This window comes from Physeter macrocephalus, chromosome 1 (genome assembly GCF_002837175.3).
Source record: "Physeter macrocephalus isolate SW-GA chromosome 1, ASM283717v5, whole genome shotgun sequence".
In the NCBI taxonomy this organism is placed as follows: Eukaryota; Metazoa; Chordata; class Mammalia; order Artiodactyla; family Physeteridae; genus Physeter; species Physeter macrocephalus.
Genome location: NC_041214.2, coordinates 72844209 through 72857520, shown reverse-complemented (window position 1 = coordinate 72857520; position 13312 = coordinate 72844209). Strand labels below are relative to the sequence as shown.

Sequence of the window (13312 nt, the reverse complement as noted above, 5' to 3'; positions counted from 1 at the left end):
TGTGCTCCGCAACGGGAGAGGCCACAACAGTGAGAGGCCCGCGTACCGCAAAAAAAAAAAAAAAAAGTCAACCCTATTTCTTCTTGTCTTAGCTTCTCTTCGCCCCTTATCCACATGCTACCCAAAGAACGGGCTATTTTAATATGTACATGGTGGTTTAACTGTGTTTTGTTTTAAGCCATCCAAATAGTAAGCTATTTGAGTTGAGTTTTTATCTTTGACCTAAATAGGAACCATGGTAATTACCTGAACAATCCAAGCACTGAAAAACTCTCTAATTCCCTATGAGGAGATCTAGTGTATTCCCAGAACCATTTCAGTCTCTTACATCACTCTCAAAACCACTACAGCAGCCTCTCCTATGGAATGCTGAAATTTGAAGAGAAAAGCATTATCTATAGGCCAAAAAGCCTATTCCTTAAATCTCACAGAAGGTTATAGCAGGTCTTTAGATATATTAGCAATCAAAGGATGTAACCAGCTCTGAGAAATGGAGAGCCCAATGTTATGATAGAAGGAAAGAATGTGTTTGTTAATTGTATACATTTAAGATATTAAAAAAGATTGCTTTACAAACCTAACTTCGGCTTGGACACAGATTTTGTTTTCTTTTCACAATAATATATAGATATTGGTAGAGAGGTATGTGTTTATCGATACACAGACATAAATATAGATTTGTATGTGTATGCACACATACACATGCTTGTATGCATATGTATACTTGTACATGGGTGTGTATGTATGTCCGTGTGTGTGTACACATACACACCTACAAAGTGCTCTCAAATTATACCAAAAGTGGGGAGGGAACAGGAGCACAAAACATACCCCTTATGTCTTCCATGTCCTGAGGTCTGTAATCTACTGAAAACTCTGCCAAAGACAGCAATCAGTAGAAGAACTGAAGAACAGAGACATCTGTTCTACAAAAATTGAACTGAAAATGTATTTACCAAAGTTCTCTCTCAAGAGGATATACAAAGCATCCTATCAAGATAAAATTTTAAGAAAGCAATGATGTAGGACAACAGTGATTCCCCAACTGTGTTCTAGAGAATCCTAGTGTTCTAAGAGAGATGTAATTACTGAACCACAAAACAAGGGACTTCCATGGTCAGATAAGTTTTTTAAACCTGCATTCTCAATTCTCTCTAGAAATTCACAGTGTGCATTAATGTAGTGAAAATTCTGAAGTCCTATAATAAAGACTCCTGCAGTAGGTTGGGATTAACACATACACACTACTATATATAAAACAGATAACCAACAAGGACCTACTGTATAGCACAGGGAACTATACTCAATATTTTACAGTAGCCTATAAAAGAATCTAAAAAAAGAATAGATATATATATGTATAACTGAATCACTGTGCTATACATCTGAAACTAACACATTGTAAATCAACTATACTTCAGTCAAATAAAATATTAAAAATATTTTAAAATTTAGGAACAGCAACAACAAAAAAGACTCCTGCGGTAAAGAAACTATGAAACTCTTTCTTTTTTTTTTTTTTTTTTTTGGCGGTACGCGGGCCTCTCACCGTTGTGGCCTCTCCCGTTGCGGAGCACAGGCTGCGGATGCGCAGGCTCAGCGGCCATGGCTCACGGGCCCAGCCGCTCCGCGGCATGTGGGATCTTCCCGGACCGGGGCACGAACCCATGTCCCCTGCATCGGCAGGCGGACTCTCAACCACTGCGCCACCAGGGAAGCCCTATGAAACTCTTTCTACAGAATACTTTTCAACACCTTGTAAAAGACCCTGTTCCCTAGAATGCAGTTAAAGTAATGCAGCTTAATAAATGTATGCATGTATATAATAGCATATTAAATTGAAAATGTATAATTCCATTTTGGGGAAAATACAGTGAGCCAGGCACAGGCAAAGAACAGTAGAAGGACAGATGCCAAATGTTAATAGTGGTTATAGATGAAACCAGAGATGACTGTTTTCACCAATCTATAATTTCTACATATCTTTTCATTTTGGAATAAGAAAATAATCAAAGTTATTCCTTTTAAATATCTGAGAAAGGTAGGATATAAATGTAAATTAACCCAAGACAATACTGTTTTCTCCTGCTGAACATAGGTTATTGCTGATAAGACAGCAGGCTTAGATCAGGAGGAAAATGGAAAATGGCTGAATGCTCACAGTCAGACAGGCTCTGACACAGTTCCAACCACCCATCACCTCCCCTGGGGCAAGATCCTGGGGACCGGCTCTCTGCAGGGTCAGGGGCATCGAAACTCCTCACATTCCAGAAAAGGTCGAGTGACATGAAAAGCATGCTTGATGCCTAGCCCTGGCTCTGGTCCTAGCTCTTGGGTCTCTGAACTTTTCTAGGTCTCAGTTTTATCCTCTATAAAAGGTCACTGACTCTGCCCTTCTTACCGTGACATTCAAACAAGAATCTGGGCTTTGTATTAATAGAACAGTTAAATACAGTTGAAAGAATTTATGGAGTAATAAACTCAACATAACTCATGGTAACCATTCAAAAATATTGTTATCATTACAATCAGATTATTTACAGAGGCAATGGTTCGCCCATGACCCTCACTGACCCTAACAGCCTTTCCCAACAATCAGCAAATCAAAATTGACCCAAGAAAGGAAATAGGGAGGTCTAAGCCATGTGATCAATCACGTAAAGCGTCTGCAAAGTAAAACACTTGAACTTCTAAATTAACAACAGTGTCTCCAGAAAGGCTTTGTAGACAAAAAGATTCAGAGTATTTTGTGTTACACACTCCTCCTTCCTGCTAATTAATATCTAAATATTCACTATAAATAGTTTATTTTTTTCATGTTCTTTAGAAAATCAAGAGTAGCAACTCTCACAGGATTAAAGAACTAAACGACTACAAAATTGACAAACAATCTGATGGAACGAACACCCTTAAGAGTATTAATTAATACTACCATGTCCTGTCAGTGGTGTACCTTCATTATGTGTCCAGAAGCAGGAGTGGAAAAAGTGACAGGCCACTGTGCCATCACTGCAGAAGGAGGCCTGCTCGTGGCCAAAGAGGGAAGAAATGGCATCATTATCTCCCGTTCACACACGAGGAAATTGAGGCTCAGAGAAGTTAAGTTAATGATTCTAGATCACACAGTCACAAATGGCAGAGCCGAGATTCCAGCTCAGGGCTGCTTCGCTCTCACACTAATGTTCACTCTCCTGAACCACAGGGCCACCTAATCACCATGTCACTGGTTTAAGATTTGCTGCTACCTCAACTTGCAGACCAAGGACTGTGCCCACCTGGAAAAGCTGCACATACACAGGTACAGTACAATGCCCCTTTACTGAATCCCACAGATAAATGAGTTAGACCGGTAACAACGGTAGGACACTGAGAAAAAACGTAAAAGATACATACGGTCTATCAACTGGTTCATCAGGCGATCTGGAAATTAAAGGAGAGGGAGGGAAGTGAGACCAAACCATGGCAAAGTGTTCTGGAGAAAGAAAAAGAGTTAATCCGGAGCACTCGCTCACCACCCCCCCTTGAGATCCCACACTGCTGTCAGCCCCTCTGTTCCCCCGTCAGACCACCCCAGACTGCACGACATAAAGTCATTCCAGGAAGGAGGGAGAATATTAGGTTTCAGGCATTTAGAGCAGATACACAGGACGCTCTGCTTATCATCTTATTGAACTAAATAATTTCTCTCCCTGTACTTCTAAGAACTCTGTATAATTATAAGCCAAGGACTCTGTTACTGAACGTGGGAGAAAGCAGGAGCAATGCTAATAAACCATCTTGTATTTCTCTGACACTCAAGACTGATCTCTTCTTTCTAGAACCTCTTTAATGAACCACCTGTACCCCACATAACCCAGGCTGCCCCACCTACAGGCCCCTTCCCTGTTCTCTGTCCTCTGTAATTTAGCAATTAGAGAATAATGTAACACAGGTGCCGATTTTGAATCCTAGCTTGCTCCTCCTGGATTCACCTTACCCCAACATGGTCACCAATAATATACCCTGCTCAGCTGATGGAAATCCTGTGGTGGCAGGGCCCCGAGCCATCTGGCACTATTAGCTAACGTACCTAATTAACTCATTACGAAGGTGAACAGTAAACAGGTGGGCAAACAAAGCCAGAATGAAAGTGATTTCACCAGAATAACTGAGCTAATAATGAAACCAAGATTTCTCCACGCTGCTTTTGGACTCACAAAGGCAATCATTTTTTGCATGTCCTTTTCCCTTTAAAAGTTAAGTATTTTGAACAAGGACTACTTTAAGGTTCAGAGAGTAAGAGAAACTCAAACCGCTCCCTTGCTATGAAGCAGTGACAAAGATGGGGAGGTGAGACATGGGCAAGATTTTTAAAACCAACACACATGGTTGAATTCCCCTTTTCGGTTCTCTAAAGGTACTCCAAGAAGGACACAGCTTCCCCAGACGAAGAGCCCACTGAAAACACACCCCTTCTCGTCCCCACAGGCCCAATAGGGGAAAGAGGGAGGCAGGGAGGGAGGCAAAGTCAGAGGCAACATAACCTAAAAACTTTCTGGAAATTTGCTGCCCTCTGCTGCCAGTGATTTCCACGGGCCCGTTTCGACCACTCACGATGGGTCTCTGTGCCTCTTCCCATGACTACTGTAAGCTTACAGTTGCAGCCAGGCTTCACTTCTGTGTGTCCACAGTGGGTTGCAACACAGGAAGGCAGCAAGGGACAACGGAATGGTGGAAGAAAAGGGACTATTCCAGCAGAGGAGGAGGGAGGGGTCGAGAAGGTCCTCCTGGCAGAAGATGGTACCTTTTGAGTCATCAGGAATAACTACGGGGGGGCTGATGTCCGGAAGCTCCTCCTCTCCTGGCTGTAACCCCCTGGCTCGAAGATGGTTGATATCAAGTAGGTCTGGCATATCAATAGAAACATCTGCAAAACGAGAGAGATTATATTCACTGGGCTCTCCAAATACCCACAATCACCTCCTAAATCCAACACCATTAACTCTATGTACAAGTGTCCATGCAGAGCCAAGGGATGCTTTACAGTTCCCTGGAGTAAATCACGGGACCAGAAGACTCATTGAGACTGATAAGATTTTAATGCAGAGTCAGGGGAAACACAGAGGCAGGGTTTCACACTGAACAAGAACAAATGAGGGAAACCAGAGGTTGAAAACTGGGAGCCCATAGAACACTTGTAGACACTTTCTGCTTGATGTTTTTAAAATGTTGGCAACAAATTCCAATTTTTAAATTGGAAAATGTAATTCAGAAGTCCAGATTTCCAACTCATTTTGAAAAACAAACACCTGTAGCAGAGTCTCATGCGGCAACAACTGCCTGGGGCTGATCTTTAGCTCCCACTCTAGGGCACTGTGTACCCCCCTCCGTGCCCGTCCGTCACAGACCCACCACTCCCACGACCCTGAGCATCGTATTTGTGCTATTCTGATTCTTATGGCAGAGAAATGTTTTCCTAATCCACATCTTCATGCAAAATGGGAATACCCAAGAAAGACCAAGACTGCTATCGCTGCCTGTTTCTTACATCCAGCCTACTTCTTTCATTTACATTATCACCCTGTCCTCATCAGGCATCTGAGTTTGCAACCTGTAGTTTATGCCTTTTCTCAGATCATGATGGGTACTGTGATTATTCTACCTAAGGTAATAAAGAATGAAGCTTTAAAGAAATTAATTGAACCTCAAGCATATTCGTCTTGAGGAACATTTTTTTTTTTTAACTTCTCAGCCCAGTTGTCATTGTGTTGACTTACTTAAATACAAAATGTACCAGTCTAACAGCCTGTTGAGATTTAGTACTACACACATTCAGATATGGTCATAGTGGAAAATGGGTTCAAATGTTGGCAGAGGACATGTCTCTCAGGCTAGCAAACAGAACCTGAAAATACTATCCCCAAAACCAATTATGACGCTAGGTATGTAAATCCTATTTTAAAACAACCACCCAAAGAAAAGGCTTAGTTAAAAAAAAAATTTAAATCTCAGCAGACAGCAAAATCAAACACAATGTCTGACCAACAAAATCAATACAATTGTCCCTCAACAGAAAATTTCAAGTTCATTAAAGAAAGCTTTGAGGCTGCTTTAACTTCAGCAAGACTGTGAAATCTGATCTGAGTTTTTTATCCTTTACCGATATTCGAAGGGCAAAGAAAAATAAGAAAACTGTTTCCAAAGCAGTTCAAAGTCTTTAGAAGTCAGTTTTCTCTCTCAGGTCCGAGGAGGAAAGGCTGAGTGACAAGCAGCCTACCCTCTGCCCTCCTCCCTGCCCACAAAATTATTCTACCAGGAAGAGCAGGATAAGCTACAGGCTCACAGGCTGCTCACAGCTCACAGGCTGCATAATGCCGTGTGGAAACAAGTGCTATGCAAACTGTTAGTGCCAGACGTTTCTGGGAAGTCACTCCCTCGACTTTACATTCTTTTTACTTATCGCCTTCAGATGAGCAGATGAGGGCTTAATTAACCAGCATAGGGACTGATTGTTGTTTTTTAAGTGCTCAAAAACATTAAAACTTTAAAAGACTGGCAAACAGTCTGAGGTACTTGCTTGAGAAATCAGAGGGTAAAACTGTACATACTTCCACGGCCCTGAGGACAGCCTAGGAACACCTGGATCCTCGATAGAGATGATGGAGAAAATGTTCCTCTGCATTGTTTGGAAAGCTAACCTCTAACAATGGTCAAGGGCCTTTAAGATTAGCAAGAAGAAAGCCCACTTCAGCCAAAGTCACGTCCCTTTCTTGACTTTTTAATACAACTGACTATACTCATGTTATTATTAACAAAATGTGTATGACTTAAGCAAATGTCATTAGCCACACCTGCCTGCTTCGGAGGCAGAGGCAAGATGATAAGAAGAGAGTATATTTTCAATTACTTGCACCTCCAAGTGTGGTTTTCGGACCAGAAGCACTAGCAGCATCAGCATCACCTGGGAACCTATTAGAATAAAGCACCCCTGGCACCGCTCCCCCACCAGACCTGCTGAGTCAGCACCTGCATTTTACCAAGATCTGTTAAAGCTTGGGAAGCATGGTTTAATAACGTGAGGCTCCTGTTTTCACTCTTAGAATCTGGGCATTCCAGAACCCATTATTAGAGGGATGGGTTAGCATGTGGCAATTTTTTTTTTTTTTAATATCAGTGCTTATCATATATTCTTATCTTTCAAAAGAGAAAAGTGGGAATCATGGAAAAAGAATGAAATGAAACTGTTTCTGGCAGCCAGCCACATGGGCTCTTTCACATGCCATGTTTTTTAAATAGCTAATTTGATGTTTCAAGCAAAAGCATGCAAGAGATACCTACCAAATTTTTTGGGAACCCAGTCAAGACCAAAAGTGAACTTCTTTATCTGCACTACCAAGTATTCAGGGAATGAGGCAAAGCGAGATGTTCTGGGAAACACAAGGGGATTAGGTCAATGAAACAAGGCAATAAGAATTATGAATACAGTTCACGAAGCATCAAAAGCTGTGTCTGAGGCACACCCAGCAGTTCCAGTGGCTGCACTGAAGAGGAGGAACACGCACACACACCTGAGTGGACACACACTCACCACCTCACCGTTCATCCTGGCCTTTTCACGGGAAGAAAATGTTTAACAGAGGACAATGTTGTCCCTGAGGATGATTTGGGGCACGTTGCAAAATTATTACTTTTACTTTGCTGTGGCATTTTATATTTCTGAAAAGTGGTTTTCAACCATAAACATTTGTTTTCTTCTGAAACCCTTGCTAGAATTTAGTATACGTATTTGTAGGTGTGTGTGGGCACCTGTGCATTGTGTTTGTGTAGGTTTGAAAAAGCTCCCCGAGTGATCCTGACACACACCCAACCTGCTCTCTCTAAGAGTCTCTATCTGGTAGCACAGAGTTGCCATGAGGAGGGTTTATTGGAAATGCCAGGGCCTCATTAAAATACTACTGCACCTAAAACCCATGGCCACATGGATCCTAAAGGTGTGTGTATATGTGTATGCATATATATATATATATATATATATATATATATGGATGTATTATTCTGGGGTATCTAAAATATCTAAATCTGGGCCTTAAATTAAAAAATTAATATATATGGTCAATGTCTTAAGTTTCACTTCAGACTTTCAGGAATGCTTAATTGCCTGAACGTGAGTTTGACAATTTTATGCACAAACTATTCAACTTATACACCAAATTCATGCCCCGGTTCCAGCTCATTCTCTCCACATTTATTATCTTGTTTATAACAACCATTTCCATTTAAGTGTCAATGTGGGTACAGTAGGTATATGGAAAAAAGAAAATCAGCTGTAGACAGATACTATAGGTACCTTTTAAAAGACTCTAGAACTGCTCCCTACAAACTCTACTTTTCAAATCTAGTCTCTGCCTTCTATGTGACATGCATCTTCCCAGAATTCAGAAAACAACACTAATGCATTGCTGCCCCCTAGTGTACAAGAGAAGCCACGGTTCAGGGGCAGAGGACTGTCCAAAAAAGCGTCACAAGGCTTGGATGCTACTTAATTCACTCCAAATTTGACCCTTTTTGAAGCTTCATCTTCACATTTACAAAATAGATTTATTAATAATTTCTACCTTCCAGGGCTGTGCAATATTCATGAAATGACATGAAACCACCTGGCACACAAGACTGTGCTGTGTATATCTAAGGAATCAGCATGATTATTTTGTCATGAAAGAGCTAGAATCCACGAGGCCCTGGACACTGACCTGGTTTGTCACTGATCTGTATTTTGCCCCAGGCAAGTCACTTAACCTCTCTGGATCTCAAATTCTCCATCACAAGGAGGGTAGAAGGGTACAGGCAATAATATAAGGGAGTTCTTCAAAAACCAGGAGCTTAACTATCCTAAGGGGCTGATCTATCATTAGCCTGCCTCACTCTCCAGAAGTTATATATTACTTCTAATTAGGTTTTCCTATCTTCTGAGAAGCAGTAATATCAATAAATTATCATTCTTAAATATAGATGAATCCTCAGTTTCACCAAAAAACAAGAAACTCCATCTGGTATTTTCAACCACTGTAAAAATGTCCTCTCTGACCCCTTCCTCTTACCACATTCACTTAAAAACTGGAAAATATATAATAGTGAAATCAACCAAAAGTCATCAGTAAATCAATGATTTCCAAACTGTGGTTCAGGAGCCCAAAGACTCTTGCAGTTGCTCTGCAGTCAGTATCAGGGTGAGGAATCAGCCGGTAATACCATGGGGTGGGGGGCAGTGGAGGAAACTCGAGGCTGGTCGGCTGGGGGGACTGGCGAGGGATAATTTAACACATCACTTTGTTATGGGTAGCTACCAACCTAAGAGTATCAGAAAGCAGGTTAGATGGTGCCCACATTATATTTACCCTATTGGGGTAAATATATTCCTTATTCATCTTTGTAACCTCTATAGGGTCTTAAGTTGAATCACACATGTAGTGACTGCTCAATATAAATGTGTTCAATCTCAAAAGTAATACTTGGCATTCATTAATTAGAGGCTTGGGACATCAAGTTTGTTAGTTAAATCCAGCAAAGTTATAAATTATGCACCACCACTTACCCTCTTATTCCTAAAATCATTCCTGGAATTAACATTTTTCTTGAAAAGTTATGTATTTAATAAATGCCATTAGAATATAAATCATTCAAAAAGGTCTAGACAGACACGGAGCAAATTTACCTCAAAGAATTGTTACGGGAACTGAGTTAGGACATAAAGTGCTTAGAACTTTATGTCCTAAGTGCCTGACAACAATACATTATCTATTGACAACCTATTATTATTTAAAATAAAACAACTGTTCACTTATTACAATTCAGGCAAAAACATTATGAAAGCCTTAAGAAAAATATATATAAACTGTCCCTCTCCCTGAAATTGACTATCTATTTTATTGAAAACCTTGTCGCTAAAAAAATAAAATTCTATCCTTTCCACTAAATATGTTGAAAACATGATAATCAACCACAGTCAAATTGTACAATCCAAGGCAAAAAAAAAAGATAAAAGTAATTTAATAACAATTACAGTATATATTTACTCCACCAGACACTGTACAAAGCATTTTATGTAGCTTATCTGTCTTAATCCTCACCTCAACCTTATAAAGAAAGTTCTATTATTATTCCCAGTTTACATATAAGGAAAGAGGCTTATGGAGGTGAGGTCACTTGGCCAAGGTCACATACCAGTAAGTTCTATGCTGAGGATTCAAACGCTGCCAGTCCACCTAAAGCTTGTGCTCTGGAACCCCATACCGTGCTTTTCTCTTCATAAACGATAAAGGTCAAGACAAAATCTCTCCCTGCTGACCCTCAATCCATGAGCTGCTTGAGGGGAGGAACTAGGTCTTGTTCAATTCATTGCTCAGAATATACTAGATGAGCAATAATATTTGCTGGGTGAATAAAATTTCCAAACACTAATATTTTTCCCAGTCACTGTCTGTTCAGGACCAATTAAGGGAAGGCTCTTTATGTCTGGTCCATACTGACCCAAGATCTACCAAGAAGACATCTTTTGCCTCTTCCTGGCCTTTCAGGCTCTGGGTCTAACACAAAAAAAATTCAAGGCCCCAAAGTAACATAATGAGATCGTGTCTATACTACTGGCAATAAGAAAAAGAAAGAAAAAAAGATCTTTTAGGAATCCACTGAACTGCTTTCCCCAAAACTATTATTTGAAACATGATAAGGTATAATAAGGAATAAACAAGGCTATATAAGGATTGGAAAGATACAAACATAAGCAAGCACGATAAGAAATATGCGGGAGCTTCCCTGGTGGCGCAGTGGTTGAGAGTCCGCCTGCCGATGCAGGGGACACGGGTTCGTGCCCTGGTCCGGGAGGATCCCACATGCCGTGAAGCGGCTGGGCCCATGAGCCATGGCCGCTGAGGCTGCGCGTCCGGAGCCTGTGCTCCGCAAGGGGAGAGGCCACGACAGTGAGAGGCCCGCGTACAGCAAAAAAAAAAAAAAAAAGAAATATGCAGGCAGTGTATAACACAAGGATTAAGAGTTTAAACTTTGAACTTGAATGAATTCCAAGTCTGCCACTTAGTGGCCAATTACTTCTTTTATTTCCTCGTCTGTAAAATAGGGAGAATAATGCACCTACCTCAAAGCAATACTAAGAGGATTAAGTGATACTTGATGGGAAGCACTTAGCACATAACCGGGAATAATAAATGTGCCATAATGGTAGTTGCTTTATTACCCTAAAACATTGTTTTTTCCTTTCCCACAAGACCAGTTTTCAATTATCAACAATTGTGATACATCCAGTATTTTCTTTCGTATGCATTTAACCATAAGAGCATGTTTATGCAAAAGACAGAGAAAATTTAATATCTATTGTTGAGAATTAGAGAAAGCAGAGACCCCTCCTCAAGGATTCTAGGTTAATTATGTTAGCACTGCCTACAACTAAATATTTTGTAGCGTTTGAGGAGAAAATCAAGTCAGCACGCATTATTCCTCCACTCAGGTGTAAGAAGGAATTGGGTGGTGACTTTGCCCCAGGATAGAACACAAGCTGGGAAGTGGACACAGGAGAAGAATCCAGATCTCCCAGGGATCAGAAACTGTCTCTGTGGAAAGCTAACACCTCCTAGCTCCACTTTAAAGATGGGCCTTTTCCTAGTGATGAGAAGGCTCCTTCTCTAAGGCCCAGAGAGTGACATACTCGCCATCACTTCTAAGACTCGCCACCCCTTTACTGAAGAGCACAAAAAGGTGACCAAGTGGACAGGCCAATGAAGATCAATCTGCAGCTCACATGTGATGCTGGGGGCTTTTTTTTTTTTTGCGGTACGCGGGCCTGTCACTGTTGTGGCCTCTCCCGTTGCGGAGCACAGCCTCCGGATGCGCGGGCTCAGCGGCCATGGCTCACAGGCCCAGCCGCTCCGCGGCATGTGGGATCTTCCCGGACCGGGACACGCACCCATGTCCCCTGCATCGGCAGGCGGACTCTCAACCACTGCGCCACCAGGGAAGCCCACTGGGGGCTTTCTAAACCTAGAAAGCCCCTGATCATTTCCACCCCATACAGTATCAGAATTAAAGCACAAAGAGAAAAGAATGTTTGAGGAATCTTCAGCCTACTGTCAATAATTTAGGAAAACAAATAAAAATCAACACACTGTACACAAAGTCACACAATGTTGTATATATTTCAAAAAGTTGAAAGAAAATAAAGTTGTTTCCACCACTAATATAATATAGTGTGCAGCTTTCTAACTGCCCAAAGACGTGTCCAAGTTGCAGTGAAGTGAATCTCGAACATTTAACATGCCAGCTCACCAACTGTTATCTTCAAGGACACACACAAACACACGCACGTGCACACACACACACACATACACACACTCCAAAACTGAGCAGTCCTCGGATGAAAACTTACCCCACAATGGATAACAGATAATTGAACTATTATTAATCTCATTTAGATATGAAGAAACTTTTTAAAGGAAATTATTGTAAGAAAATATGACTTTTTTTAAGCTCTTGAAATAAATTCTTGTTTTCCCATTTTTAACACATGAAGTCATCATCTGAAACAGAGGCATCCTGAGAGATGGCTGTCACACAGAATAAGTAATTCAGGTTTGACTGCTACTTGAAGTTGTGATAAAAAAAAGCCAGCAGTAGCTCGTCCATGCTTCCCTGCCCTTCACATCAACAAGAGATCAGGCATAGCCTAGAAGAAAAATGGCTGAAGAATATCTAGAAGTAGTAAGACTACCAGAGCCTAACTTTTAGACCTTGCCCCTTTTTATGCCACTGTAAATACTCTTTCTCCAACTATATGAAGTGTGCCGGCAAAGACTTGACTGTATAAAATCAATTAAGGTGTCAAGTGGAGAAAAAAAGAATTTTTTTTAATGTACCTGACAATAAGGCTCACAATATAGAAACAGAACATCTCCTGACCACATCCTGGGCAGCTCACTGGAACAATGCTCAGGAGCCCTGATGTCCACTTTGAGATGCCCTGAGACTCCTGATCTCCAGGCAGGTACACAGCCACCAAGTTCTAAGCCAAATCTTTAATTTTGGAATCAAAAATCTATCACAGTGGAGTATAAATACTTAAGACTGTCATAAGTATTTTTCTAATTTCTTCATTAATATCATCTTGCCATGGATGGGGAGGGTTCTTGGCTATACCCTCGACAAAAAAAAAGAGAAAACAGGGCTTCTCTGGTGGCGCAGTGGTTGAGAGTCCGCCTGCCGATGCAGGGGACACGGGTTCGTGCCCCGGTCCGGGAAGATCCCACATGCCACAGAGCGGCTGGGCCCG

The 13312-nt window shown here is 41.2% G+C and overlaps 1 protein-coding gene across 1 annotated transcript in view; it reads right to left on the bottom strand.

The window, feature by feature from the left end:
* Nucleotides 1-13312, bottom strand: part of USP13 (ubiquitin specific peptidase 13) — a 124200-nt gene that overhangs the window by 32248 nt on the left and 78640 nt on the right. Inside the window, exons 14-16 of the mRNA XM_024124169.3 lie at nucleotides 7318-7406; nucleotides 4784-4906; nucleotides 3394-3420 (exon numbers count right to left, since the gene is read on the bottom strand). Of these exons, the coding sequence (XP_023979937.1) occupies nucleotides 3394-3420; nucleotides 4784-4906; nucleotides 7318-7406 (239 nt within the window). The remainder of the gene's footprint in view (nucleotides 1-3393; nucleotides 3421-4783; nucleotides 4907-7317; nucleotides 7407-13312) is intronic.